Source organism: Mus caroli, unplaced genomic scaffold (genome assembly GCF_978045245.1).
Source record: "Mus caroli unplaced genomic scaffold, Mus_caroli_1 scaffold_6, whole genome shotgun sequence".
In the NCBI taxonomy this organism is placed as follows: domain Eukaryota; kingdom Metazoa; phylum Chordata; class Mammalia; order Rodentia; family Muridae; genus Mus; species Mus caroli.
Genome location: NW_028227261.1, coordinates 132,771,324 through 132,796,632, shown reverse-complemented (window position 1 = coordinate 132,796,632; position 25,309 = coordinate 132,771,324). Strand labels below are relative to the sequence as shown.

The 25,309-nt window shown below is 40.2% G+C and overlaps 1 protein-coding gene across 5 annotated transcripts in view; it reads left to right on the top strand.

The window, feature by feature from the left end:
- The window catches only part of Usp45 (ubiquitin specific peptidase 45), a 68,005-nt gene that overhangs the window by 21,433 nt on the left and 21,263 nt on the right, over positions 1-25,309 (top strand). For all 5 annotated transcript variants that reach the window (XM_021160939.3, XM_029475890.2, XM_029475891.2 and 2 more), the window contains exons 6-10: positions 10,133-10,275; positions 10,657-10,752; positions 11,985-12,115; positions 14,170-14,257; positions 20,789-20,870. In XM_021160939.3, coding sequence (XP_021016598.1) covers positions 10,133-10,275; positions 10,657-10,752; positions 11,985-12,115; positions 14,170-14,257; positions 20,789-20,870 — 540 coding nt within the window. The remainder of the gene's footprint in view (positions 1-10,132; positions 10,276-10,656; positions 10,753-11,984; positions 12,116-14,169; positions 14,258-20,788; positions 20,871-25,309) is intronic.

Sequence of the window (25,309 nt, the reverse complement as noted above, 5' to 3'; positions counted from 1 at the left end):
TTTTTCTTTCTTTGTTTAGTTTGTTTTATCTTGTTTTTTTGTTTTTTTTGTTTGTTTTTTGTTTTTTTTTCGAGACAGGGTTTCTCTGTATAGCCCTGGCTGTCCTGGAACTCACTCTGTAGACCAAGCTGGCCTCGAACTCAGAAATCCGCCTGCCTCTGCCTCCCAATTGCTGGGATTAAAGGCGTGTGCCACCACGCCTGGCTCTCTGTTTAGTTTTGAGATTGTGTTTTAAAGTTGTTTTTTTTATAATTTATTTTTATTTTGTGTGCATTGGTGTTTTGCGTACATGACCTCTGTGAGGTTGTGGGATCTCCTAGAACTGTAGTTATAGACAACTGTGAGCTGCCATGTAGGTGCTGGGAATTGAACCCAGGTCCTCTGAGAAAGTAGCTGATGCTCTTAAACACTGAGTCATCATCTCTCTACTCCCCAAGATTGAACTTTCCCCCTTTCCTTTCCTCCCTCCAACTCTCTCTGCTCTCCTTCAGAATCATGGCATCTTTTCTTTTCTTGAGTTGTTATTAAATGCATGCCTGTATTTATATAAATATATATTTCAAAACAACCTATTGAGTCCATATAATGTTACTTGGATGTAAGCTTTCAGGGCTGATCATTTGTCGCTGGACAGCCAGTTGGTGTATTCTTCCTTGGAGAAGGCACCTCTCCTGCTCCAGGATTTCCTCAGATGCCTGGAGTACTTTGTGTAGGGAAGAATGATACTAAAAATTTCTTCTTAGGATTTTGCACTAAGTGAAACTAACCACAGAGAAGGAAGCCAGTACCTGTTCCCTAGGCGTGCTTCAGATTATGCAAGGCCTTCTAACACGTGTCATGCTGCTTACAGAGAGTCTAGGCTCGCTCTCCGCGTACCTCTAAACAAGGAGCTCTTTGAGTCTCAAGATTTGATGTCACTGCCTTCTTTGCACTTTAAAAAAATGTTTGATTATGTAACAAAGACAGATATCTTTGTTAGAAGTGAAATCTAAAGAGTGTGAATGTTCACTAAGAAATACCAATAATTCCACGACATGTTAACATAAATACTACTTTTTAGGAATGATACTTTTCAAAATAAGGTTGAATGAGTAATATTGCTTTACATTGGTATAAGTGTCTTTACTGATTGCCTCAGTAGAAAAGAGCTGTCGTCTTTCTGTCCCTGTCTCTGTCTCTCTTTTCTCTTTTTGTTTTTTTTGAGACAGGGTTTCTCTCAGGATTCTCAGCCCTGGCTGTCATGGAACTCACTCTGTAGTTAGAGGCTGGCCTCGAACTCACATAATCTGCCTGCCTCTGCAAAGAAAGCTCTGGCATTAAGGGTGTGCTCCAATGCTGCCTAGCAAAATTGCCTATATTTTTGTATGTGCAGAAGCAGATACAAGATAATATCACTTGCCCTGTAACACTCTGAAAACCGGTGTTCGACTGCAGCATCCAGCCTGGCTCCAGGCATTAGATTAGCCTGCAGCCTGACTAAGCACCAAGGGAATGAAGAAAAGACAGACGCACAGGCACATGACACAGGACAACTCAGATTGGGTGGTCAGGGTCTGCTATTCGTAGGATTTGTCCTTAGGACAAAGAAGAACCACGGTTAGATTTTCAGTCGAGAAGTGAAGAGTCAGTGTTGTAGTTTAGATCAGTTACTTGACTTGTAAGACAGACAGACAAATGGATATAAACCAGCTATTATCAACGTGACATTTATCATATGACTAAATAAGTCAGTGCTTCTATGGCTGATGATAAACTGGGAATTAGACTTTGAGAATAAATGAATTATTATTCATTTTTAAACTAGAGGAATTGTGGTGAAATAGTTTTTCTTAAAACTTCTTTCAGCTGCAGAAATGGGCAAATTAGCATTAATACTACATGACTGGTTTAGGCAATTGCATTAAGCACTTGAGATGAATCCAGTGCAGGTTCCCAGAAGAATGCTTACAGCTGTGTAGAGTTCACATCTGATGTTAGAATTTGGGTTGGGGGTGAGGGGAACACTCACCCTTGTCCTGCATAATGAAAAGGACATAAGATTGAAAAAGGCAATATATATATATACATATATATATATACATATACATATATCTTTGTAAGACCCAGCCAGAAAGCTGTATAATTAAGAAGTAGACCAACAACCTGGAGTCAGTACAAGAGTGAATAAGGTTGGCAGAGCTTGTAGGGAGGGACAAACAAGCCAAGTGCAGAGGGCTTTTAGGGCCCTGAGACTACCCCACAGAAGGGTGGGTACCTGTCATTCTGCATTTGTCCATTTGCAAGGAACATGCAGCACCAAGCGGAAAGCTACCGTAGGCTGTGGATGCTGGGTGATGACCAAGTGTCAGTGTAGGCTCATCACTTCTAACAAACGAACTGTTCTGGTGGTGGAAGTGTGGCAACAATGGTGTGGGGCTCAATTTTGCTTTGACCCTAACATCTGCTCACATTTTTTTTAACTGACCCATGCACTATAAAAGGGTCTTTAAGCCAAGTTACTTTAGTATACAAATAATAAATGCAGCAATTCCTGATAGAATATCAATGCTTTGCTTTTTGTGAACTACACAGGAAACTGAAACTTCCATGCTTTTTCTAAGAGCATCTGTTTAGCTCAAAATGTCAGTGCTGACAGGATGTTATCCTTCTCAGGACTGAAGGAAATGAAGTCTGTTGAGTTCATTATGCTAATGCTTCTTAGGGTACCGAAGACCTGAAGAGTGTTTGATTTTAGAAAGTGTGTGTTTTTGTGTACTGCTCCCCCCCATATCTTTTTTCATTTTTAAAGTAAAACAGTATTAAATGGCTAATTAGGTTCTGAAGCTGAGGATAATATTGTGACCTTATTAAGTAAGAGTTAGAAAATGCATTTAAAAAGGTAAATACAGTTTCTTCTGCCATAAGTGAAAGCCCTGATCTTACTTCACAAGATGAACACAAGCTCTTTCCCTGTCCCTGCCCAGTCCTGTGAGGCAGAGGCTTGGGTGTATTCAAGGTTTGGCTTCAGCTGTAAGCCATGAAAGAGGAAGTATAGCTGCCAGACGGCTACTGGGTATCAGTACTGTGTTATGGGATGTGCTGTGGACTGCCCTTATTCAGGAAGGCCTGGCACTGGGATTTGTGCAACTGCCACGCCTATCTGTGTGCTTGTGTAGGATTCTGTTGAGTCTACATGTACCAGGTTGATGGAGGCCCTTTGTTCTGAGCATCACATCAACTTAATTAAATACCTTAGGGTTACTATTGCTGTGATGAAACACCATGACCAAAAGCAACTTGGGGGAAAAAAGGGTTTATTTCCCTCACAGTCCCATATCAAAAGCAGTGAGATTGGGAACTCAGGTAGGGCAGGAACCTGGAGGCAGGAACCGATGCAGAGCCATGGAGGGGTGCTGCTTACTGGCTTGCTCAGCTTACTTTCTTATAGAAGCCAGAACTATAAGAAGCTTCTGTGTGCCTTTCAACACTCTTATCTTCTAAGTGCCTACAGAACAGCCTTGGGATCTCTCAATATCGAGCGGCTTTTCTAGCTCAAAGTTCCCAAGTCCTTTCAAAATCCTTGACAAAAAACCATAGGTCTGTTACAGCCATACCCCATGGTCCTGGTACCAGTCTGTCTTAGGGCTATTATTGCAGTGAGGAAACACCATGACTAAATGCAACTTGGGGAAGAAAGGGTTTATTTCACCCACAGTTCCATAAAACAACAGTTCATCATCAAAAGTAGTAGGGCACGAACTCAAGCAGGACAGGATCCTGGAGGCAGGAGCTGATGCAGAGGCCGTCAAGGGATGCTGCTTACTGGCTTGCTCCTCGTGGCTTGCTCAGCCTGCTTTCTTGTAGAACCCAGGACCACCAGTCCAGATGCAGCCCTACCAACAAGAGGCTGGGTCCTCCCACATCAATCACTAAATAAGAAAGTGCTCTACAGGCCTGTCTGCAGCCTGATCTTAAGGATATATTTCTTAATTGAAAAAAATAAGATTCATCTCTCTGATGATTCTAGCTTGTGGCAAGTTGACATAAAACTAGCCAGCACATTAAGATGTTGAGAGCAAGAAACTAGGGGAGTGGTTAGGCCTGGTGTCCTCCAAGAGGATGCCAGATGTAAGAAATAAAGTATTTTGATCATTAAAACATTAATTCTAAAACAATTTAGTAATTTCCATGCATAACAAGGAGTTGGGAAGAAAAGATACCATGCGTAAATAAACAAGAAATTGCTGTGGTGAACTCTTCTGTAAGCAGGGCATTTGGGAAGAACAAACAGGGCAAACACCCACACCTATAAACAAAGAAAAAAAAAAACAGTCAAAACCCAACTCATTTTTACCCAAGTAGCTTTAAATTCAGTATTTATCTGAACCACAGATCACCAAAAATTACTTGAAGTTTTATTTAATCAATTTCCCCCATAAAACTAAACACATAAGAGAAATTAGTTGTATACAGTGGGTAATTAAGGCATTATGACATGATTATTTATAAAATATTTTTAGTTTTTAAAAATTTATGTCTTTGTACCACCACAGTACTCCAAGGAGGCTAGAAAAAGCCCCAGATCCCATGGACTGGAGTTACAAATGTTGCGTGCTAGGAATTGAATGTGGGACCTCTGGATGTGCTCTTAGCCCACATCTCTAGCCCAAAACAGGATTTCTTTGTGTAGCCGTGGTTGTCTTAGAACTCACTCAGTATACCAGGCTGGCTTCGAATGCACAGAGATCTGTCTGCCTCTGCCTCCTGAGTGCTGGGATTAAAAGCCTGCATCACCACCACCATGCAAGGACTTAATTCTTTTTAGGAACTATTTGACCAGGGCCATTGTAAACTACAGCTGTAAAGGTGTTAAGTCCAACACCAGAGATATTTAGAAATTGCATTCAGCACTTGCCTGGGAGGAATGGCCTTCCCTTCTCTATCAGCATGCAGATTCGTTGGCTCCTTAGAGTCTAAAGCCTTACCTTGATTGTGCAGATAGGCAGGAATCATGATGTTTGTATGAGAGTTGTAAGGCTGACGACTCCTTGGCTCCAAATTTTCTGTCTCACACTAATTGCCATATGTCAGTTTTATCATCATATCTGGAGGTATTTTTTGCTGTTTTGTTTTTGTTTTAGATACATTCATTTTGTTTTGTGTGTGTTTTGCCTGCATGTGTGTCTGTCTGTGCACCACATGTTGCCTGGTGCCTTTGGAGGTCAGAAGAAGGAATCAGATCCCCTGGAACTAAAGATACACATGGTCGTGAATCACCACGTGGTGATGGGAACTGAACTCCACAAGAGCAACAAGTGCTCTTAACCACCAAGCCACATCTTTAGCCCTTGTTATTATCTCTGAAATGAGAAGTTATTATAGGTGATGATTACCTCATTTTACTTGTTTTTGAGATAGGGTCTCCTATCCCCCAGCATTCATCAAAGCTGTCCCTACTTCCCAAATGCTGGCATTACAGGTGTGTGCTGACATATTTTGCTCAAACTCACACAGTAAGTAAGAAAAACTCAAAACAAGCATTGCTCCCTCTTGTAAGAAAAGTGGGAAGAAACAGTGTTTTTCTCTGGCTTAATTGAGGCAATTCACAAATTCTGATATTACATTCCAGGTTAATATTACTTGACAACAAAGCTTCACCTTTATGTACTTTAGCCTTTTATTTTGTGGGTTGTTTTGGAATTCCTTTAGACAAATAATCAACTCAGGTTAAATTCTGATTACTCTTTTAAACTGCACTTTGAAAAGAGTAGACAGAGTAGACAGTTGACAACAGTGCCATCTTCCTCATTTGACTGTCATTTCATCATGATGAAGTTTTTCATGTCTTTCTTGCTAGATCTGTAAATCTGTTCTGTGATGTGTGTTAGCCTCCCAAGTTGTTCTCTGAGAGTCTTTTAGCACTCTAAAATTACCAGTATTATACAGCTACTCACAACATTTTTCTGATGCTTTCTTTGTTTACTTTGATTGCCTGTGTTATGTGGTGCAGTGAATTTAGACACACTAAGCAAGCATTCTACCATCAAGCCATATTTCCAACCTAGATGAAGTAAGATGATATTTTTACACACACAGAGATGTGTGTGTGTGTGTGTGTGTGTGTGTATGTGTGTGTGTGTGTGTGTGTGTGTGTGTTTACCTGTGAGTGGAGTTGCCTGTGGAGTCCAGAAGAGGACATCCAACCCTCTAGACCTGGAGCACTGACTGACTGGGTGCTGGGAACCAGACTCAGGTCCTCTGCAAGAACAGTGCATACTCTTTGATGCTGAGCCATCTCCAGCCTCCAAGTCCTGTCTGCCAGTCTGTCTTTTTTAAAGTTATGAGTAAAACTTGAGGTAAAAAAATCAATGCTAGTAGAAATATTTTTATGTTCTTTCTAAACTTTGTATTGTAGCAGCTTTGCTCTTTTCATTATAACATACTTCAAAAATCCTTGACATTCAGTCCTTAGGATCTATGGTTCTGTGTTTTTGAAAGTGGAGGGCTATGATGCAGCTTTTTTTTGTTAGCATGCTTACATAGATTTGCATAGGGGTTCAAACCTAGGGTTCAAGCCCCATTGGCACATAAACTGGACATGTTAGCAAAAACACATGTACCTTTAGGTGTAAAATAATGGACTCGTTCACCCCACTCACACACTTTTAAAACTAGAATCTTGTCTCTTGGCTTTCAGCAGACAGTTCTCTAGTGAATAAATGTACAAAATGTATACTTAGTATTGGTATGATAATACCATAAATGATAGTACCATGAATTCAAGGCTTTGTGTACTAAGTCTGTGCTTTCTGGTCATTAATCATAAGCCTTCTATATAAATAACAAATAGTAGTTCATATGATACCTGGCGCACTGTGGACATTCCGTAAGCCAATTGAGTTTAAATTGTTCAGTATTCTAAAACTTCCCCTATTTCTTTAAATAAAAAAGTAGCTGTTAGAAAATGGCACTGTGTTTTCTTGTTAAAATACTGATCTGTTTTATCAGCCTAATACCATTGTTCATCTTGGATATTTTCTCATAGACTTGTAAAAGTGCACAAACAGACCCTTGCCACTTGTGTGAAGTGGCTATTTAACCATGAAATCAACTGTGTTTATTGCTGCTGCCCTGTGGGCATGTTCTTTCTGGCAGTGCTGTCCTTATTTGGTGGCTGTGCATGGAGAGCCAGGTGGTGCTGCGAAGCATCGCACAGTGAAGCGTGGTTATCTCCAGCTTTGACATTTGTCATTCCTCACTGCTGAAGGGAAGGGGCAAAATCTGGTTTTCCATATGTTTATGCTTTTTTTGCCTGCAGTTTTGTCCAGATGGTCTTATGAACATTGCTTACTTTGGGATGTCATCCCAGATGTTTTAAATAGTGATGGATTAATGAGGTACACAGATACATAAATTGTATACATTTAAATTTAATTTTTTTAAAATTAAAATGTTACCTATTTCTAGGACTTTTTAAATTTGTTTTTTTCTTTTATTAATTTGTACTTACTCTGTAGTTTATTTTTTCCAACCATTGTTTTTATGTAAAAAGGTAAAAGAACAAGACTGGTAATTTCAGTTGATACAGGGCTTGACTAGGATGTAAGAGTCCTGGATTCAGTCCCCAACACTGCATAAAACCGGGCCTGTTGATAACTGTCTGTCATCCTGAAGCAGGGGTGGGAAACAGGAGGATCCCACCTGGGTAAGGCTACGTGAACCCTTCTCAGATATGTTACATATCAGAACAGTACTTACTAAGGATGCTAAACACACGAAAGTCTTTTGAGGATTCATTTATTTAGAGCTGCACACATCCAAATCGTAGCCTCCTGTCTTTTATAATTATTTTATAATCATTGAGCACTAGTCATTGATGGGAATTTAGGTTGTAAAGTGATGGTTTAAAATTGGGATGTTATTGTTATAACCTTAAGTAAATCACTTAAGTTGTCTGAGACAGTGCTGGGATTAAAGGCACCAGTCATAGAGACATTTTCTTTAGTGGCATAGCCACTAGTAAGGAGCCATTGCTCTGGTACATGGTTCCTCACCTGTGCTCGTGGAAGAAACACTAAAAATGGATCACCAAAAGAGCACCATCGCCACCAAAACAACCATGGGACATAGAAACGGGTTAGCAGGGGTCAGCAAGCATAAGAGGAGACCAAAGTATAATAATGAGGGTCAATGTGTCAAAAACAATGGAAGCTATTACTATGTAAAATTATATATGTGAATAAAAGAAACAAACAGTCCACAAGGTCAAGTAGTAACTCTGATAGAAGTTCAGCCTTTTTGTGCCTAGTCAATTCCAAAGGTGGGCATGAAGGACTTGAGGATCTGTGATTTGGAAGTCCTAGAATCAGTCTGCTGTGGGTATATCGAGGTGTCTATAAGTGGGTTTGTTTGTTTGTTTTTTAAGACAGGGTTGTATGTATCCCAGCTTGGCTTCAACCTCACTTGGTTGCCGAGGATTACCCTGAGTCTCTGATTTTCCTGCTTCCATCTTCCACATGCTGGGATTATATGCATATGCCACCAGCCTGGTTCTCCGTGGTATAGGGAGTGGACACAGGTCCGCTCTGTGATGATTTTGAGTTACATTTACACAGTTACAATTGAGTTACAATTACATAGATCAGCATGTCAGTTTATAGATGCTAGGAGTTGTCATTGAAAAACTAATAATGCAGTTTTCAACTGGACATGGTGTTACATGCCTTTAACCCCAGCGTTAGGGGGCTGAGGCATGTTCAAAACCAACCTGATCTACATGTCAAATTTTAGGTCAACCAGAACTGCATGAACCCTGTTTCAAAAGAAAATAAAAACTAATAATGATGCAATTTTTAGATATGTACTAGTTATCTAAATTGTCTAGAAAGCATGGCACTCGAGTTTATTACTTAGACTTTTTATGTTTTTGTAGTATGCTATGATCCCATCAACTGTTTTACCTTTTAAGATTTCAAATTTGCAGGAAAGTTGCCAGGCTTGAAAAGGCATCATCACTGCTAGATGGAAGTTTTCCTGACCCCGTCCTTCCTCCTGTTTGCTAGTTGTCATCTTTTCATTAGATGTTTCCCCTCTGAGCCTGGCGTGGGCATGCTCGAGTTGAATCCCAGCACTTAGGAGGCAGAGGTGGCAGCAGGTGAATCTCTGTGGAGTTTGAGGACAGCCTAGTGTATGTAATGAGTTCTGGGACATCCGGAGCTACATAGTGAGATCCTGTCTCACAAAAAGAGACAGAGACAGAGACAAAGGAAGTTTTCCCTTTGGGGGCTGAAGAGATGGCTTAGTGGTTAAGAGCACTGGCTGTATTTTCAGAGGATCTGGATTTGATTCCCAGTACTCACGTGGTGACTCACAACCATCTATAACTCTATTCCCAGGGAATCCGGTGCCCTCTTTGGCCTTTGTGGGCACTGGGCATGCTAAGTAGTATATAGGCGGCATACATGTACTCAAAAATACCTCTATACATTAAATGTTTTTAAGTTAGAAAAAAACATCAGAATTTCCCCTCATAACTTAATCTCATTTAAAAAATCAATTTGCATTCATTCTGTAATCTCTTTTAATACCCTTATTTACCTTGATGTTCAAATCTTGATGCCAGTGGTTTGTTCTGAGCAAGATCTCCTGTAGTCCAGGCTGACTTCAAACTGTATTTGTAGCTGAAGATGACCTTGAATTTCTGGTCGTTCTGCTTCTTCCTTCCATGTGCTGTAATTATCAGAGTATTCCCCAAATGCAAGTGGTCCTTGCTCTTTTGAGCCCTTTCATATTCTTTGGCGCATCGGCAGTTTTATGGGTTCACTTGCCACCTTTGCTCCGGGAGGCTTAGAATCAACTTGTCTTTAGCACGTACTCCTTTGGTTTTGGGGGATGGCATGTAGAAGGAAGGTCTTTTCCCCTTCCTCACTTTAAACGTTGAAGGCCATGTCCTGACTACAGAAGTTATTCTGTACTGTGATGTCAGGTACAGATACCTGTGGTAGAGTGAGTTCAGTTCAACAGCAATAGATGTAAAACCAAAGACACTTTGGTTTGTGCTCTTCTTGTTTGCTTTCCGTGATTTATTTAAATTGTCAAGAGACTCAGATTTAGTCTTCTGTTTCATGCCAGTTATGTTTTCTGTAACTCCTAGGTGCATTTTCTAGAATCATAAAACTTTGTGAAGAAAAACGTGAAGCAGGCGAAATAAAGAAGGGGAAGAAAGGCTGCACTGTGCCATCTGTCAAAGGCATCACAAACTTAGGGAACACTTGCTTTTTTAATGCAGTCATTCAGGTAAGAGCTATCAGAATGATTTGTAAGCTGTAAGAGTTACTTGAACGAGTTAATACGAGCACACACACAGCTGTAGTGCAGACTGTTCAGGGACTGTTAACGGTTACTCTACCAGTTCTATCTGTTTTCCTTTGGGTAGTTGTTGGTCATGACGTCGTGATGGTGTTGCACTCAGCAGTGCTACCTGGAAGTCTGTTATCTTCCATGGCTTCCTTAGTCATAGTCATGACAGATGTAGAGTGCAGTCACCTAAGCCTTTACGTTTTAAATGGATGTGCTTTGCTGTGCTACGTGAGATTTGAATCTCTCAGAGTATTCATTTCATCAGATCAGAGACACAGCATAACTGAATCAGGAGGCTTAACTTTTTCTGTTGTTTAGAACTTGGCTCAGACTTACATTCTTTTTGAACTGATGAACGAGATAAAAGAAGATGGCACCAAATTGAAGATTTCTCTTTCGTCAGCTCCACAGCTGGTGAGTAACGAGTACAAGTACCTGTTTCCAAAATACTTATTTTCTGTTTCTCTAAACTGCCAAATGTGGTCAGAGGTCTCTAAAACATCATTCAGAGTGTCTCATAAAAAATAATCAGATAACTTTTTCAGAAATCATAACTTTAAGTTATTCTGTAATTCAGACATATCACGGTTAAAAAGGTACAAAAATATTAAGGCACTTTTTATGTGCACATGCTGGAAAAAAATAGAGTCAAACTTTTATTGAGCAAAATGTTATGGACCCTTGTTTTGTAGTAAATGGTAATATGTACTCAGATTAAGGTTTTTGTTTTTGTTCTTTAAAGTTAGATTGAAATATTTAACATCTGAAGGTTTAAAATATTTTTATTAACAATTTACTAATTTGGTGTGTACATGTGTGTGCATGGCATGATGCAGGTTGGGGTCAGAGGGCAACTTGAGGCATTCATTTCTCTCCAATGTGGCTCCTGGGGATTGAATCCCAAGGTCACTGGGTTCAAGAGCAGGTGCCTTTGGCTGGAAAGCAGCCATCTCATAGGCAGTCTAGTGTGATGATGAAAATTTAATTAGAAATAAAGAAATTAACAAGAAGCAGTCCCTGGCATTCAGAAGCTGGCCTAACTAAGACCCACAGGGAGGCCATGTTACTCTGAGCCAGGGGTCAAATGAGACCAAAGTGGTCTGATAAGTTGTTAGCATTGTGAAATCACGCTCCCCGCTCCCCTCTGGTTGGCACCTTTCCTGTCTCCCAGGATGAGATTCCTGGAGAAGTTCCCTTCTTTGAGGTCCATTGTTTCAGATTGAGTGACACACGTCTCTTAAGAATAACTGCATTTCATCCGGGCGTGGTGGCACATGCCTTTAATCCCAGCACTCAGGAGGCAGAGGCAGGCCGATTTCTGAGTTCGAGGCCAGCCTGGTCTACAAAGTGAGTCCCAGGACAACCAGGGCTACACAGAGAAACCCTGTCTCGAAAAACCTAAAAAAAAAAGAAAAAAAGAAAAAACAAACAAACAAAAAAGAATGACTGCATTTCTGTAACTGGACTCAGTCACAGCATTTAATCCTGTTGTATATTTTCAGTATTTCATAGATGAAGGACTAAAAGTTAACATACTTGAGATAATTTAGTTACTGTCATTTAAATAGTTGTAGCTCTTAGAGTCTTGGCAATGTTTTGTTTTGAAATTCCGTATTTCTGACATAGCATTGATCATGTTTTCAAAGGAGCCGTTAGTGGTGGAACTCTCGAGCCCAGGACCACTGACTTCAGCCTTGTTCCTGTTTCTTCACAGCATGAAGGAAGCTGAAAAAGGACCACTTTCTCCTAAAGTTCTTTTCAATCAGCTTTGTCAGAAGTGAGTGTGTGTGTATTCTTAATATGAACAATGAGGTCACAAAGTACTAATGCAGCATTCCCACAGCAAGGGTTTTACTCCTGCTTAGTTGCTGCCCAGACTGCCAAGACAAAGAGGCAATGTCTCCGCCCTCTGAAGAACTGATGTCTGTCCCCAGACTCAGAAATTAATTAGCTCACCTAGTATGTGGGCAACACACTGAGAAGCAAATGAAGTCTGTCCTGACTCGTCTATGATACAGTATTGTAAATGTATCTACCAGGATTCCAGCTGTTTTTGTGTCGCATGAGTTACTTGTGCTACCTGGGCTTGTGGTTTTTTTGAGGCGGAACTGAATAGTCAGGCTGGGGCTAAGCTTGAGACCATCACTCACCTGTGAAATCTAGAAGGCAGCATAAGAGATAAATTTCTTTTGTTGGTGCCTCGTATGTGAGAAGTTACTTCTCTGCTGGTGAAGTGAGCCAGTTTAAGCCAGATTGGAATATATGAACACAGGTTTATTCGGAAGCTGTGAGTTCACTAGCCTCCCTCAAAGACAGAGACTAGGGAACTCACATTGGGGAGGGAGAAAGAAGGGAGAGGGAAGAGAAAGAAAAAGTATGTACAGAGAGAGAGAAGAGAAGGAGAAGTGGGGAGAGAGCAAAATATCTAGATTATATATCAAAGAGCCAATGGAGAAGGGAACTTTCCAGCCCCTGTACTGGAAAGTTCCGGGTCAGAGGCTGGGTATTCCAGGTAGGGACTGAGGGATGCTGGGAGAACCTAGCGGCCAGGTGTGCTTTGGTATATAAAATACACACCTCAGCATTTTGTCCCTGGTCTCAAATTCAGTATCTCAGCCTTTTGTTGATTGTAAATGAATAAGGGGCTACATAATCATCTGTGACTATGTCCTGCTAACATTGAAGCATTGTTACTGGTGGTGGGAAGTTATCAGAGCAGAGTCAAGACATGACTGGGCATTTCTGTTCCTCAGAAAACTAAAAGTAGATTGACCCATGATGACCCAGCACTACTGTAACTGAGCATTTATGTCAGCACACAGAAGTCATGTACATTCATGTTTACTACAACAATAGTCACAACAGCCAAGTCACAGTGTACGGAATTAGTGTAGGTGTTGTCAGTGCACAAATAGATAAAGAAAATGTATGCCTACACAACACAGGCATAAAGAAAAAAAATGTAATATTTGCATAGAAATCGATGGAACAGGAGATTAAAATGTTAACTCAAATAAACCAGACTCAGAAAAATTCACACTTTCCTTATATGTAGACCTCTCAATAAAACTAAATCCAGTATGAAAGTGAAAAGGGAATATTTGGGAAGAGTACAGGGCTTTTAGTATCTCTGTGCATAGCACTTAACTGTCTAATCCAGTCACACAGGAAATCTAATTGTAAAATCTTTAGGAGGAGTATATCACATAGTTAGCAATATACAGTTATATTACTGTATATTCTGTAACTTAATATATTCTAAAACAGAAAGCAAATGAATATATTAAAGATACAGAATGTAGGGCTGAAGAGACAGCTCAGTGGTTAAGAATACTGACTGTTCTTCAATTCCCAGCAACCGCATGGTAGCTCACAACCATCTGTAATGGTGTCCAGTGCCCTCTTCTGGTGTCTGATCACAGTTACAGTGTAATCATATAAAATGGCTGAATAAATTTTCATCTGTTTGTTCTTCAAGGTAAAAAGATAAATTACAGAGGCCTGGATCTTAGTTCTATTTCTCTGGCTGGCTGTATGACTTTGCATATTAACTTTTTTGGTCCCTCATTCCGTGAGATTGGGGATAAAGGAGTTAAAAGTGCATAAAGCTGTCAGCACTGTGTATGGTTTGCTTAATAAAAGCTAACCATTTGTTCACAGTGTATACCTGGTGGCTCACTTTCACTGGAAGAGGAACAGCATCTTGTCTGTTTACTTGAAAAGTAGCAAGCTGACTGTTAACTTATTTCAAAATGATCGTAAGTAAGACTGATGTGTTGCTCAGGATTCAAGGAATGATTATTTTTTCTTCTCTGCTTTGTAAAATCCTAGGGCTCCTCGGTTTAAAGGTTTCCAGCAACAGGACAGCCAGGAGCTTCTGCACCATCTGTTGGATGCAGTGAGGACAGAAGAGACAAAGGTCAGATCCTTAATGCTTGTCACATGTTCTCTTAAAGGCAAGGGTATGAATCGAGAATCATTTCTCTAATATTAAAGTATAGTAAGAAGTAATTTTTATCTGCATTGTTGCCTTTCTTCAGTAAGTTTATTTCTTCTATACTTTTGTATAAAAGTATAAAGCCCTGTTTTTCTTAATGTCTCTTAGCTTTTAAAATAAATCAAACAAAATAATTCAAAGTAGCGTAGAGACAAAACTCACTGTGTTGCAAATTTACAGTCCCAGATACTCAAGAGGCTGATGGAGGAGGGCTGTTTGGACCCAGGAGTATATAGTGAGATCCCTCTCAAGACAAAGGAGCCAGGAGTCGTGTTGTATGCTTTCAATCCCAGTACATGGGAGGTAAAGTCAGGCAGTTCTCTGTGAGTTGGAGGCCAGCCTGGTCCTTATAGTGAGCCCCTGTCTCAGAAAAGAAGGAAGGAAGGGAACAGAAGGAGGGAGAAAAGAAAAAAGAAGAAAAAAAAGAAGGGTAAAAATGTTGTCTTGAATCTAGGACGTGACCTCCTTATTACCCCTATTCTCCTTTCCTCTAATTGTTCTGGCTTTTAGAAGATTTTCATTTCTGTCAGCAGACTGAGCAATGTTCACTTCTCATGCTGAAAGTCGTAATTTGCACACTTCAGTTTCACGTGTGCAAAACCTAGGATGACTGTTGTGATTTGCAGTTCTCAGAGTAGACCTTCATTGCCTCATGCGGGGTTAGGTTCACACCGTGGCTCAGGGAGTAGACCTTCAGCCTGATTTGGGGAATGAAGGATCATTCTTTAAAAAGAGTAGCTGCTAAAGCAAGCTCCTGAGACAGTGCTTATTCCAGTCCTGTTCCTTAACTTACTGGTTGTTTATTGGCTTTAATATGATGTTGGTGAAATTTAACTTTTGGGGGATTACATATAGATAGTGTGTAACTTATTAGTGCGGGCACAAAATGTTAAAGACGTCAGATACACAGCACATTTTCTACATTGCTATATTTCTAAAGTGTTCCCAAAAGTACCTGTACTAGAAACATAATTCCTAAAGTCACACGGTAATGATACTTGGAAATGGCATCTTTTGGGGGTAGTTGGGTTTGGATAAGGTGTGAGAATGAGGAGGAGGGATGCAAGCAGGCACTGGCACTGTCGCTCCTCAGATGCCTCTTACATGCCATTCTCTTTCTCCCTGGGTTTTTCAAAGCAGGTCTTGCTTTATAACCCAGGCGGGCCTTGACCCTAAGGCTTGTTTCATGTTACAGAAAGAGAAAAATAGACTAACACTGGATTTTCTGCCTTTCTCAAAGCAGATATTTCTAAGTGCGTGTAGCAGTTGTAAGCCTGCCTTCAGCTTCAGACTCATTGTCTGTCTTACATATGCCATGGGCCGTTCTGTTAGGTATAATTAGATAGTAAGGTACAACCTTCTCTTTTCAAAGCAAATACACTTCTTGCTTTTTTGTTTTTATTTGGTTTTTTGGTTTTGGTTTTGGTTTTGGGTTTTTTTGGTTTTTCGAGACAGGGTTTCTTTGTATAGCCTTGGCCTCACTCTGAACTCACTCTGTAGACCAGGCTGGCCTCGAACTCAGAAATCCGCCTGTCTCTGCCTCTCAAGTGCTGGGATTAAAGGTGTGCACCACCACTGCCCAGCCAAAGCAAATACACTTCTTAATCTATGTGGCAGTATGTCAAGTGTAAACAGAGTGCTTCTATGGCAAGGTAAGTTCCCCCGCCATCCTTCACTCATCCCAGGGGCTTACAGAAGCCATGCAAGTCCTCAAAAAGCCTGCTTTGTTTGAACTATATTAATTTTATTAATTAATTGTATTAATGGCTAGTTTTAGCGGCGTCAGGGTTCTGATGTTTTCTTAAAAATTATCTCAGCAAAACAAAGAATGAGTTGATTTCTCCGCTCTACAAAACCGTATGTGCTGTAATAATGCCCTTCTCTGACATTCTTACTCAGCTGGCTTCAGCTTTTAGCCCTCCCACTCCCTCTCTTCTGCTCCACCATTTTTCTGTGTACTTTGATTTTGAACCGACTACCTTCTGTTAAGATTTGTGTCATGGTGGCTGGGAAGATGACTCAGCTCTTAAGAGCACTGGCTGCTTTTCCATAGTACCCAGGTTCAGTTCCCAGCATCTATATGGTACCTCACAACTGTCTGTAATTTAAATTCCAAAGGATCCAACACTTGCAACACTGATAAACATGCAGACATAAAACACCCATGCACATAAAATAAAAATAAATCATGGTTTTAAAAAATGTGATTTGTGTCGACCTGGCATGGTGTCACATTCTGGTTAATTGCTGTACTCTGGAGGAGGCAAGAGGATGGAGGGTGGAGTTCTAGGCAAGCCTACGCTACATAGTGAGACCCTGTCTCAAAAGCCAAGGAATTCAAAAGAAAGATTGCTACTATTTTCTATCGTTTTCCCTAAAGTTATGACTTCCTCTGAGAAAGTGCGGTTTTTGTCTCCTTTTATACCTGGGTGGAGCTCTGTGAAGACTGTTGGACACATTTCTTACAGCTTAGTGAGAACTTGAGCTGGAAAGAAAGCAAAGTCACCAGTTATTATTAGGTTATTCTGTCTGGTTTCCTGGCAGTTTGCAACTATTTTGAATATATTATCTGAATAAGTTGAAGGGTAACTACTACATCATGTTATACTCTTTTTAAAGATAAATTAAGAAATGTACAATGACATTTACATTTTGGAGACATTAACTGTCCCCTGAACTAAATTTTAGTCACATTTTCCTATAGCTTTGTGGGTTTTTTTCTGCAGAAGTATACTTATGATAGTCATACATCATTGCAAATTAATTAAGAATTTTCTTTGCATTGTCTTCCTCTGTTGTACAAGGACCATAAAAACTCAGCCAGAACACATTGCTCTTATTCTTCTAATTGAGGGCCATAGACAGTGTGATAAAATTAACCTGTCATGTCTGTGGATGTGCTTAGCCTCATAAGCCGGGCAGCCGTGCTGGTCAGTTACCGTGCATCTGCAGGCGGGAACTTCATTGTCCCGCCTGGGAATGAACAGATGCTAAGTGTGCTGTGGTGGACACGTGTCACTGCCCTGGGCTTCAGTCTTGTCTGCCACCAGAACTGCGTAGAAATGACGTAAAACTATGGACCTTTCATCCTGTTTCTTAAGGTTTTGTGACTATAGAGTTGAGGAATATGTTATTGCTAACTTGACTGCCATGCTTGCTAAAAGGAGCATGTGAGTCAAAATTATACATGTTTGTGTATATACAGAATATATGATTATATATACTATAAACAGTTCTTTTATGGGTAGCCTTTCCCCCCTTCAAATTCAAGCTTTCTTTGTTATTTTTTACCTTTTTACTTGAGCTGTCACTAAGAATAGACTATTATTATTATTTAAGATACATCCTTTTAACCTATTGTTGAGTAAGATGTGTTAAAGGCAGAATGTCTCAGCTAGTTGCACCCTGGTGTGTGTTTAAGCAGCTCCATGCCTGGCGTTTCCTTTTCTTGTAACATGAATGTGAAGGTCATTTTTGTGTGTGTTTTTGGTTTTTGTTTTGTGAGTTTATTATAGATCTATAGTTGGAGCTTAAGAGGGTGAGAGCCATGTTAATTGAGAGGCTTGGGAGTCGGCGGTGTTTGCCAGGTGGTCCTTTTCACGCCCCCAGGACTGCAGTTTGAATGCAGGGCCTGTCTGCCAGGCCGCAGTCTACCTACTGCGCTATTTCCTCAGCTCCAAGTCACTTTTAGCCTTATTCTATTCTTCATAAAGGTGGTTTGGAATATCTGTTGTTGTTGTCGTTGTTTTGAGATGCAGGTTTTTTTTCTGTGTGCAGCCCTTGCTGTTTTGAAACCTACTCTCTAAACCAGGCTGGCTCTGCCTTCCAAGTGCTGAGATTAAAGACGTGCATCACTACCACCCAGCTTGGAACCTTTTTAAAAATTATTATTCTATTGCTTAAAACAGATTTTGTGGCAATCTGTGAAATTATTAGGGTTTTATTTGTTTTCCTTCTTCCTTCTTCCTTCCTTCTTCCTTCTTCCTCCTGGCATGGTAGATGATTTTCTGTCTTTTCTAGAATTAATTTAAAAAATTGTATTTTCTTGGAAAATTGCCCACTATATTTTCCCTCAAGTTTCAAATGTAATTATGTTGGAAAATATTCTCTTGGGGTTATTTAGAATTTTTTTAAACATTTATTTATTTATTTTTAATTTTTACATTTATTTTATTTTTTATTTTATTTAAATATGATATTCAGCTTCCCTTTATTATATTAAGATATCTAGTACTTTCAAACAAATAATTATACCCAAATACCAAACAAATTCCAAACCCAAATAATTACTTTTGTATTCATATATTATTTCTCTTCAGTTTCTGTTTTCATTTCCTTTGAAATTTTGCCTTCTACTTTTATTTGGTTTTGGCATTTTCTTCAAATTCATAATTTGCCTTTTTAATCTATTTGCTTTTATTGTTTCAATTTATTCAAATATTTAGGTCTGAAATTACTTCTGAACATTGGGAAGTATCTTAACTTCTGATATATAGTGTTTTTAATTTTCTGTTGAAGTATACCAGGTAGTGTGACTTTGGCATTTGCTTTTTAAACAAAGAGTTCTGTGTCATTTTCACAGTATAAAACCTTTGTCAGGGGATGGAGAGATGGCTCAGCATTTAAGAGCACAGGCTGCTCTGGCAGGGCCAAAGTTCAGTTCCCAGCTCACACATCAGCCTGTTGACAAAGATCTGTAACTCTAAATCCAGGGGATCCAATGCCCTCTTCTGGATTCCTTAAGTACATGCTCACACACATACACCTTATACACAGACACGTATAAATACAATAAACCCTTTTAAATAGTTTATCTCAAGCAGTAGAGTTGTGTTTTGTTCTATTTTGTTTTTCATGTGTGTGTTCCCATGTGTTGGTGCATGTATGTTTTTGCATGGATGACCAAGGTTGACTTTGGCATCTTCCTTAGTACTTCCTTATGCTGCATGTCAAAGTGCTGTCTCTTGCTGAACCAGGAAGTCATCCTCTCGGCTAGTCTAGCTAGCCAGCTTACTCAGATGATTCTCTGTCCACACTTTTTATACACTGGATTCCTGCCTGCACGGCTCCCGCACTGGGATCACAGGAAGGCCCTCACCCACCCTGGATTCAATTTTTTGGTCCTCCTGCTTCCACGACAAGTATGTTACCTACTGAGCTGTCTCCCCACCCATCTACCTCTCAGACCGTAGTTTCATATAGTAAAACCTGGAACCAATACATAGAAAAGTGTCTTTTCAAAGATTACAATTTTTCTTTCACCTTATGTAATAATGTTACACTTGACAAAATATATCTTAATTAGAGATACAACTTATGTGAAGGCTAATAATTTGTTGACTTAAATAGGTATTTCTTATTGGAACACATAGTTTGTTCTGTTTTGAAAATTTTTGGCAAGAATGAGACTTGCCTAACATAGACAGAAGATGTAAAAATAAGGGCCATGAGTGTGTGGCTCAGTGGTAGCATGTGTGAGCCCCAGCTTCGGAGCTCAGTAGCACACAGGAACACACACTCCCACCCAGGTGTAGGAATAGAAACCTTGTAACTTACTACAAGCAACTGAAGACACAGCCATTATTAACAACACTGAGTGTAACGATTGCCATAATTGTGATTGGGAAATTCTTGAAAGATGTTAGTTAATAGTCTGGATTTTAGGGTTCCTGTGTGTATGCACTTTTTTTTTTTTTTTTTTTTTTTTTGAGAGCCTGCAGTGTCTAATCTGATAGCGTCTTATATATTAATGTTTCTTTATGGACAGAAAGTTTCATGTGATCTGATCTTTTGTTTCCTTTTTTTCTTTTTCTTTTCTTTTTTGTTTTTGTTTGTTTGTTTGTTTGCTTGCTTTGTTTTGTTTTGTTTTTTTGTCTTGACAAGGAATGACAGTTTAGATGGAGGGAGAAGGGGAGAGCTACTCTAAACCTGAAGAGAAGCTGAGTTGGGTTACTTGGCTTTTGCGAAATTCGTTAAATGTGAGAGGAAACCTAAACAGAAAGTTAACTCTTATCTATGAAAATTTGTCATTAGGGAAGCTTAGTAGTTTTGTTTTCCTTTGTTTTTCCTTTTGAATTGACTTTAGAAGCAAGGTCTTTCTCTGTTTGTGAGTCCAGACTGGCCCTACTTCACAGTCCTGCCCCTGCCCCCAAATGCTGAGATTACAGGCATGGGCTAGCATGCCTAGGTAGAAGGTTGGTTCCTTTGTGGAATTGTACAAGTGAAAGATAGGTTAGCATTTCTAAATGTGTATATGTTCAGCAAGTCTCAATCTTACAAAAAAATTCAAAACAATAAAAACCACATTTCCTAACAATAAGTACCTATTTAAGATTTCAATATTTTACTTTAAAGGTAGTAGCCAAGACGCACAGTGTACCTTGCTGTGTTGTCCTTTGTTGTGAATGAGAGCTTCTTGAACCCTCACTGGATTCTCATATCTCTGTTTTACAGAGGATACAAGCCAGCATTCTAAAAGCATTCAACAACCCAACTACCAAGACTGCTGATGATGAAACTAGAAAAAAAGTCAAAGGTATGTTGACTCTGTTAAAAATTACGTCATAGAGCAATTTGTTAAGGTTTCTTCTTCCCTCCAAGGGTCGGGGAACATGACAGGGTAGGTGAGGGAAAGGAGCTACGAACCAGGGGAGGGTAGAGTGTTGGAGAACACCTTCCTCTGCACATAGCCTGGCCTCGCACTCAGGAACTTCCAGCCGCTGTGCTATTCCAGTGCCTGAACAAAACTGTCCCGAAGAGGGGAGGGGTCGTAAAGCCTATCCTTCCCTGAGTGCGGAGATGGCCATGTGTCTGTAGATGACCTCCCTTCACCCATTCTCCTGTACACAGGAGGAAGGGATCAGTGGGAGTGGGAGATACAGAAGTGTTATGGATAAATATGATGAAGGACATGTATGAAAATGTAATGAAACTCTGTTATTATATAACAGGAATATATGCTAATAACCTAAAACAGGTTCTTTACAGAGGAGCAATTGAGCACGTGGACTTATCTCTAAGGTAGTAACCTTAGGAGGAGAGTGTGTCTCCCCAGGTTCTGACCTATGGTGCAGGGGAGCAGAGGCACAACCCAGTGGTGTATCTTCCCTTTTCACAGTGTTGGAGATGACTCTGTCTGCGCTATTCCTACAGCTCCTCCACGTGGGACATTAGGAATATGTGAGCTGCTGATATCAGAGCTGTAGAATGAACTTGTCCGGGTGGTTGTAAATAAATGCACATTAGAATATATTACTTTAGTATTACATTGGGTTTTACAGCTACAATGGTGTGTTGTGTTTTAAGGTGTGTGTGTGTGTTGCAAAGATACTATTGTGTAGTACTTGACTCTTGTGGGCAATGACTGAGGAGACAAATCATAGAGGAAATAGTCCTACATTGCTTAGTACGACAGATAGTGCTGTGTATTTAAGATGAAACTGTGGGATCTGTTTTACTTATTGACAAAAACATTGTCAACTGCAAAATGCTGTGATTTTTCTGTGAGCCCTAGTTCTTGTCCAGGCTTCACAGTCATGTTCTTAAGAATCCTTGCTAACTTGAGTCTCTTGGTTGTAAGAATTAGAGCCATGTACAGAAGCATACCTTTTATGTTGGGAAGACTAGAATCTTGTTACATGTGACTAGAATTCAGTTCATTCTAATTTGTGAGAGACTATTCTAGCAAGAGTGTCTCTGTTTGAATGTTGCAGTAAGGGCTAGGTGGGTGTGGCTTCACAGATGGTCCCTCAAAAATGGGTTTGTGATTAGAGCCCTGTGCTGTGCTACAGGGTGGAGGACAGCTTTAATTATTTCATAACTGGGCAATGTGGGCAGTGTAGGCAGGTAGTTGGATACAGTGGAAAGGGTCATACCCTTCTCTGTTAAAGGGAGGCAAGAAATCTCTAGGGCTGGGCACAGAGGCAGAGCACAGAGCAGCCTCTTTCGAATGACAAGGCTGCACAGCTGAGAACCTGACTCCCCCAAATTAAGGGGCTGGAGATGCTGAGTTCTTAAGAGCACTTGTTGCTCTTACAAAGGACCCACATTCAGGTCCCAGGCTCCACAGAGGTGGCTCATAACCATCTGTAATTCCAGGTCCAGAGGACCCAACACCTTCTGACGTTCATGTGTATGGTATTTATGTTAAGCAAAACACTCATATATTAAATAGATAAATCCAAAGCTAAAAATTAGGGAATACTCTCTCAAGGAAAAGGATGGGGAGATGCTTGCTCAGTGTTAAAATAAACTAGACTAGATGCCAGAGATGCTTGCTGGGGACCTGTCCGGGCCTGTGAAGGACTTGAAAAACTTCAATCATCAACAGCAACTGGCTTTCTAGGTGAGGAAACTGATGAGTGGTAACTAAGACCAGGTAAGGAGACAGGACTCAAGTGGTGCTTCTAGAAGGTGCTGCTTTGATGCTTTGAGCTTGAGAAATATAGGTGACATTATGTCACTATAGAAATGGGTATCAACAGTCTTCCTGTGAAACCCATACTTGAACATTTGAAATTGCTGACTCAGAATCTGTCCACAAGAAAAAATGTCTGCCATAGAAAGAACGCATGACTATATATGGGTGCTTGTTTTTCTTTTACCTATTTTTGTTTGGTTGGTTTTTCAAGATAGGGTTTCACTGTGTAGCGTTGGCTGTCCTCGAACGCACTCTGTAGACCAGGGTGGCTTCTAACTCAGAGACCTACTAGCCTTTGCTTCCCAAGTGCTGGAATTAAAGGAGTGAGCCACCATCACCTGGTTGCATTTTTTTAATTGAACTGATATCACATGTGTAGATTGACACATCCATACATAGGATCTTCTAAGAGAGACTCCAGGAATTACAGAAAGTAGTGCCCTCCCTTGAGAACTGAGCTGTAGCACTTTTATGTTAGATGAGGAGGCTTGCTGATATACCTAAGGGTTTTCTTCTTAAATGGCTTATTATTATTATTTTACAATTTCACATGTACACTTTACATGTGTACATGTTGTATGACATCTAGATAGTTGTATGACATCTAGAGAATGAAATTTGGTAGCCCTTCCCCCTGTCTTCTGGCTCTTAAATATTTCCTGTCCCCTCTTCTGCAGTGTTCCCTGCCTTAGAGGGAGTTGTGTAAGTGACTTGTTTAGGGATGGGCCCAGACTATCTCTTTATTTTCTGCATCCTGGGACAGCCATGAGTGTGAGCACACCACTGTTTATTGTAAGGAGGGGCTTCGCTTATTTAAGTCAGGAGACACTGGTCTATAGAAAACAGTTCGCTGCTATGTCTAGTTCACCATCAGAAACATGTTCCCCACATGAGTCTACCCTCCCCACGCCCCCACCCCACCCCTGTACCTCCATTGTTTCCCAGGCTTACACTATCAAGCATTGGTTAACCACCTCTGGAGAAGGTTTAAGCCCACTTGTGAGGGCAGTTACCTTACCTAGTTTTATCTAGACAAAATGCCTATAAGCTCCAAAGATGTTGCGGACTCACTGTTTATTTAAGAGACTAATAATAAATAGCAGCACGCCTTGCCTCCTTCAGCCTTTTGCTACAGTCTGCCAACATGAGACAAGCCAGTGGTTAAGCAAGGCTTGTTCAGATATTGCAGTTCGAATTTATATCCTGTGACATCTAATTCTCACTTAGTGTACATTTTGTCTTGAAATTCTGTTAGTTTGAGCTCATCATTGTAAAGGACACTGTAAGATGTCGTATGTATTTTATTTCTAACTTTATTTTTGTGGTATTATACTGTTTATAATATATGACTGTAATTTGTAAGTAAGTGCTCTAACACTGTTGTAGTTACAGTTGGGACAGTGGTGCACACCTTTAATTGCAGCACTTGGGAGGCAAAGGCAGGTGGGTCTCTAGGAGTTTGAGGCCAGCTTTGTCTACATAGTGTGTTCCAAGACAGCCAGAGCTACATAGTGAGACCCTGTCTCCCAAGGAGGTGAGTGGGGCATAATTTCTCCAGCGTGTGCCTTGTTACTCTGTGTTGCAATGCTGCCATCTAGTGCATGCATAGAGCAATAACGCTGGTTTTCTTTCAACTTGTGTCTCCTTTTTGTGCATTTTTTCTTAAGAAGACAGAATTTCTTTTTTTTTTTTTTTTTTTTTTTTTTTTTTTGGTTTTTCGAGACAGGGTTTCTCTGTGTAGCCCTGGCTGTCCTGGCACTCACTTTGTAGACCAGGCTGGCCTCGAACTCAGAAATCCGCCTGCCTCTGCCTCCCGAGTGCTGGGATTAAAGGCGTGCGCCACCACGCCTGGCAGACAGAATTTCTTAATAGTTACTATAAAATGTCTATTGGTATTAAAGAATGTCTTCTCTGTTATTCAGTGCTTTGGATAATGCCTTTTAATAGTTTTCAACAAAAGTACAGGCTTGCAAAGGATAGATTTTAAAAACCAGTGAACAGGTTTGTTAATATACTTTCTGTCAGCTGGATAATGGTGGCGCATGCCTTTAATTCCAGCACTGGGAGGCAGAGGCATGTGGATCTCTGTGAGCTTGAGACCAGCCTGTGTGTGTGGCAACTAATTTAACTACACATACATACAACCTATTGTTTGGTCAGTTTTCTCCAACACCAGTTATTTTAAGGCCAACCATTAGCACAGCTTCCTTTGATTTCTAAGCACTTCATAAATCAAATGATTTCAACTTTTAAAGTAATCACCAAGCACGTGTGTGTGTATTTATACTAATTCCCCAGGGTGAGTTCTTATTCTATGCTTCACATACTGTATTTTATACCCCCTTTTTATTGCTGTGATTCTGGCATCTTTAGCCTTGAAACAGTTATTTTTCCCTGTCCTGTCCACCTTTAGATTAGATACAGAGACGTCAAAAAAGTTAATAGCATCTTGGGTGGAGTATGAATTAGAGGTTACTGCTATATTTACCTATTAAAAATAATTTGCTCTGGCAAGATGACTCAGCAAGTAAAGATACATGCTGCCAACCCTGGCA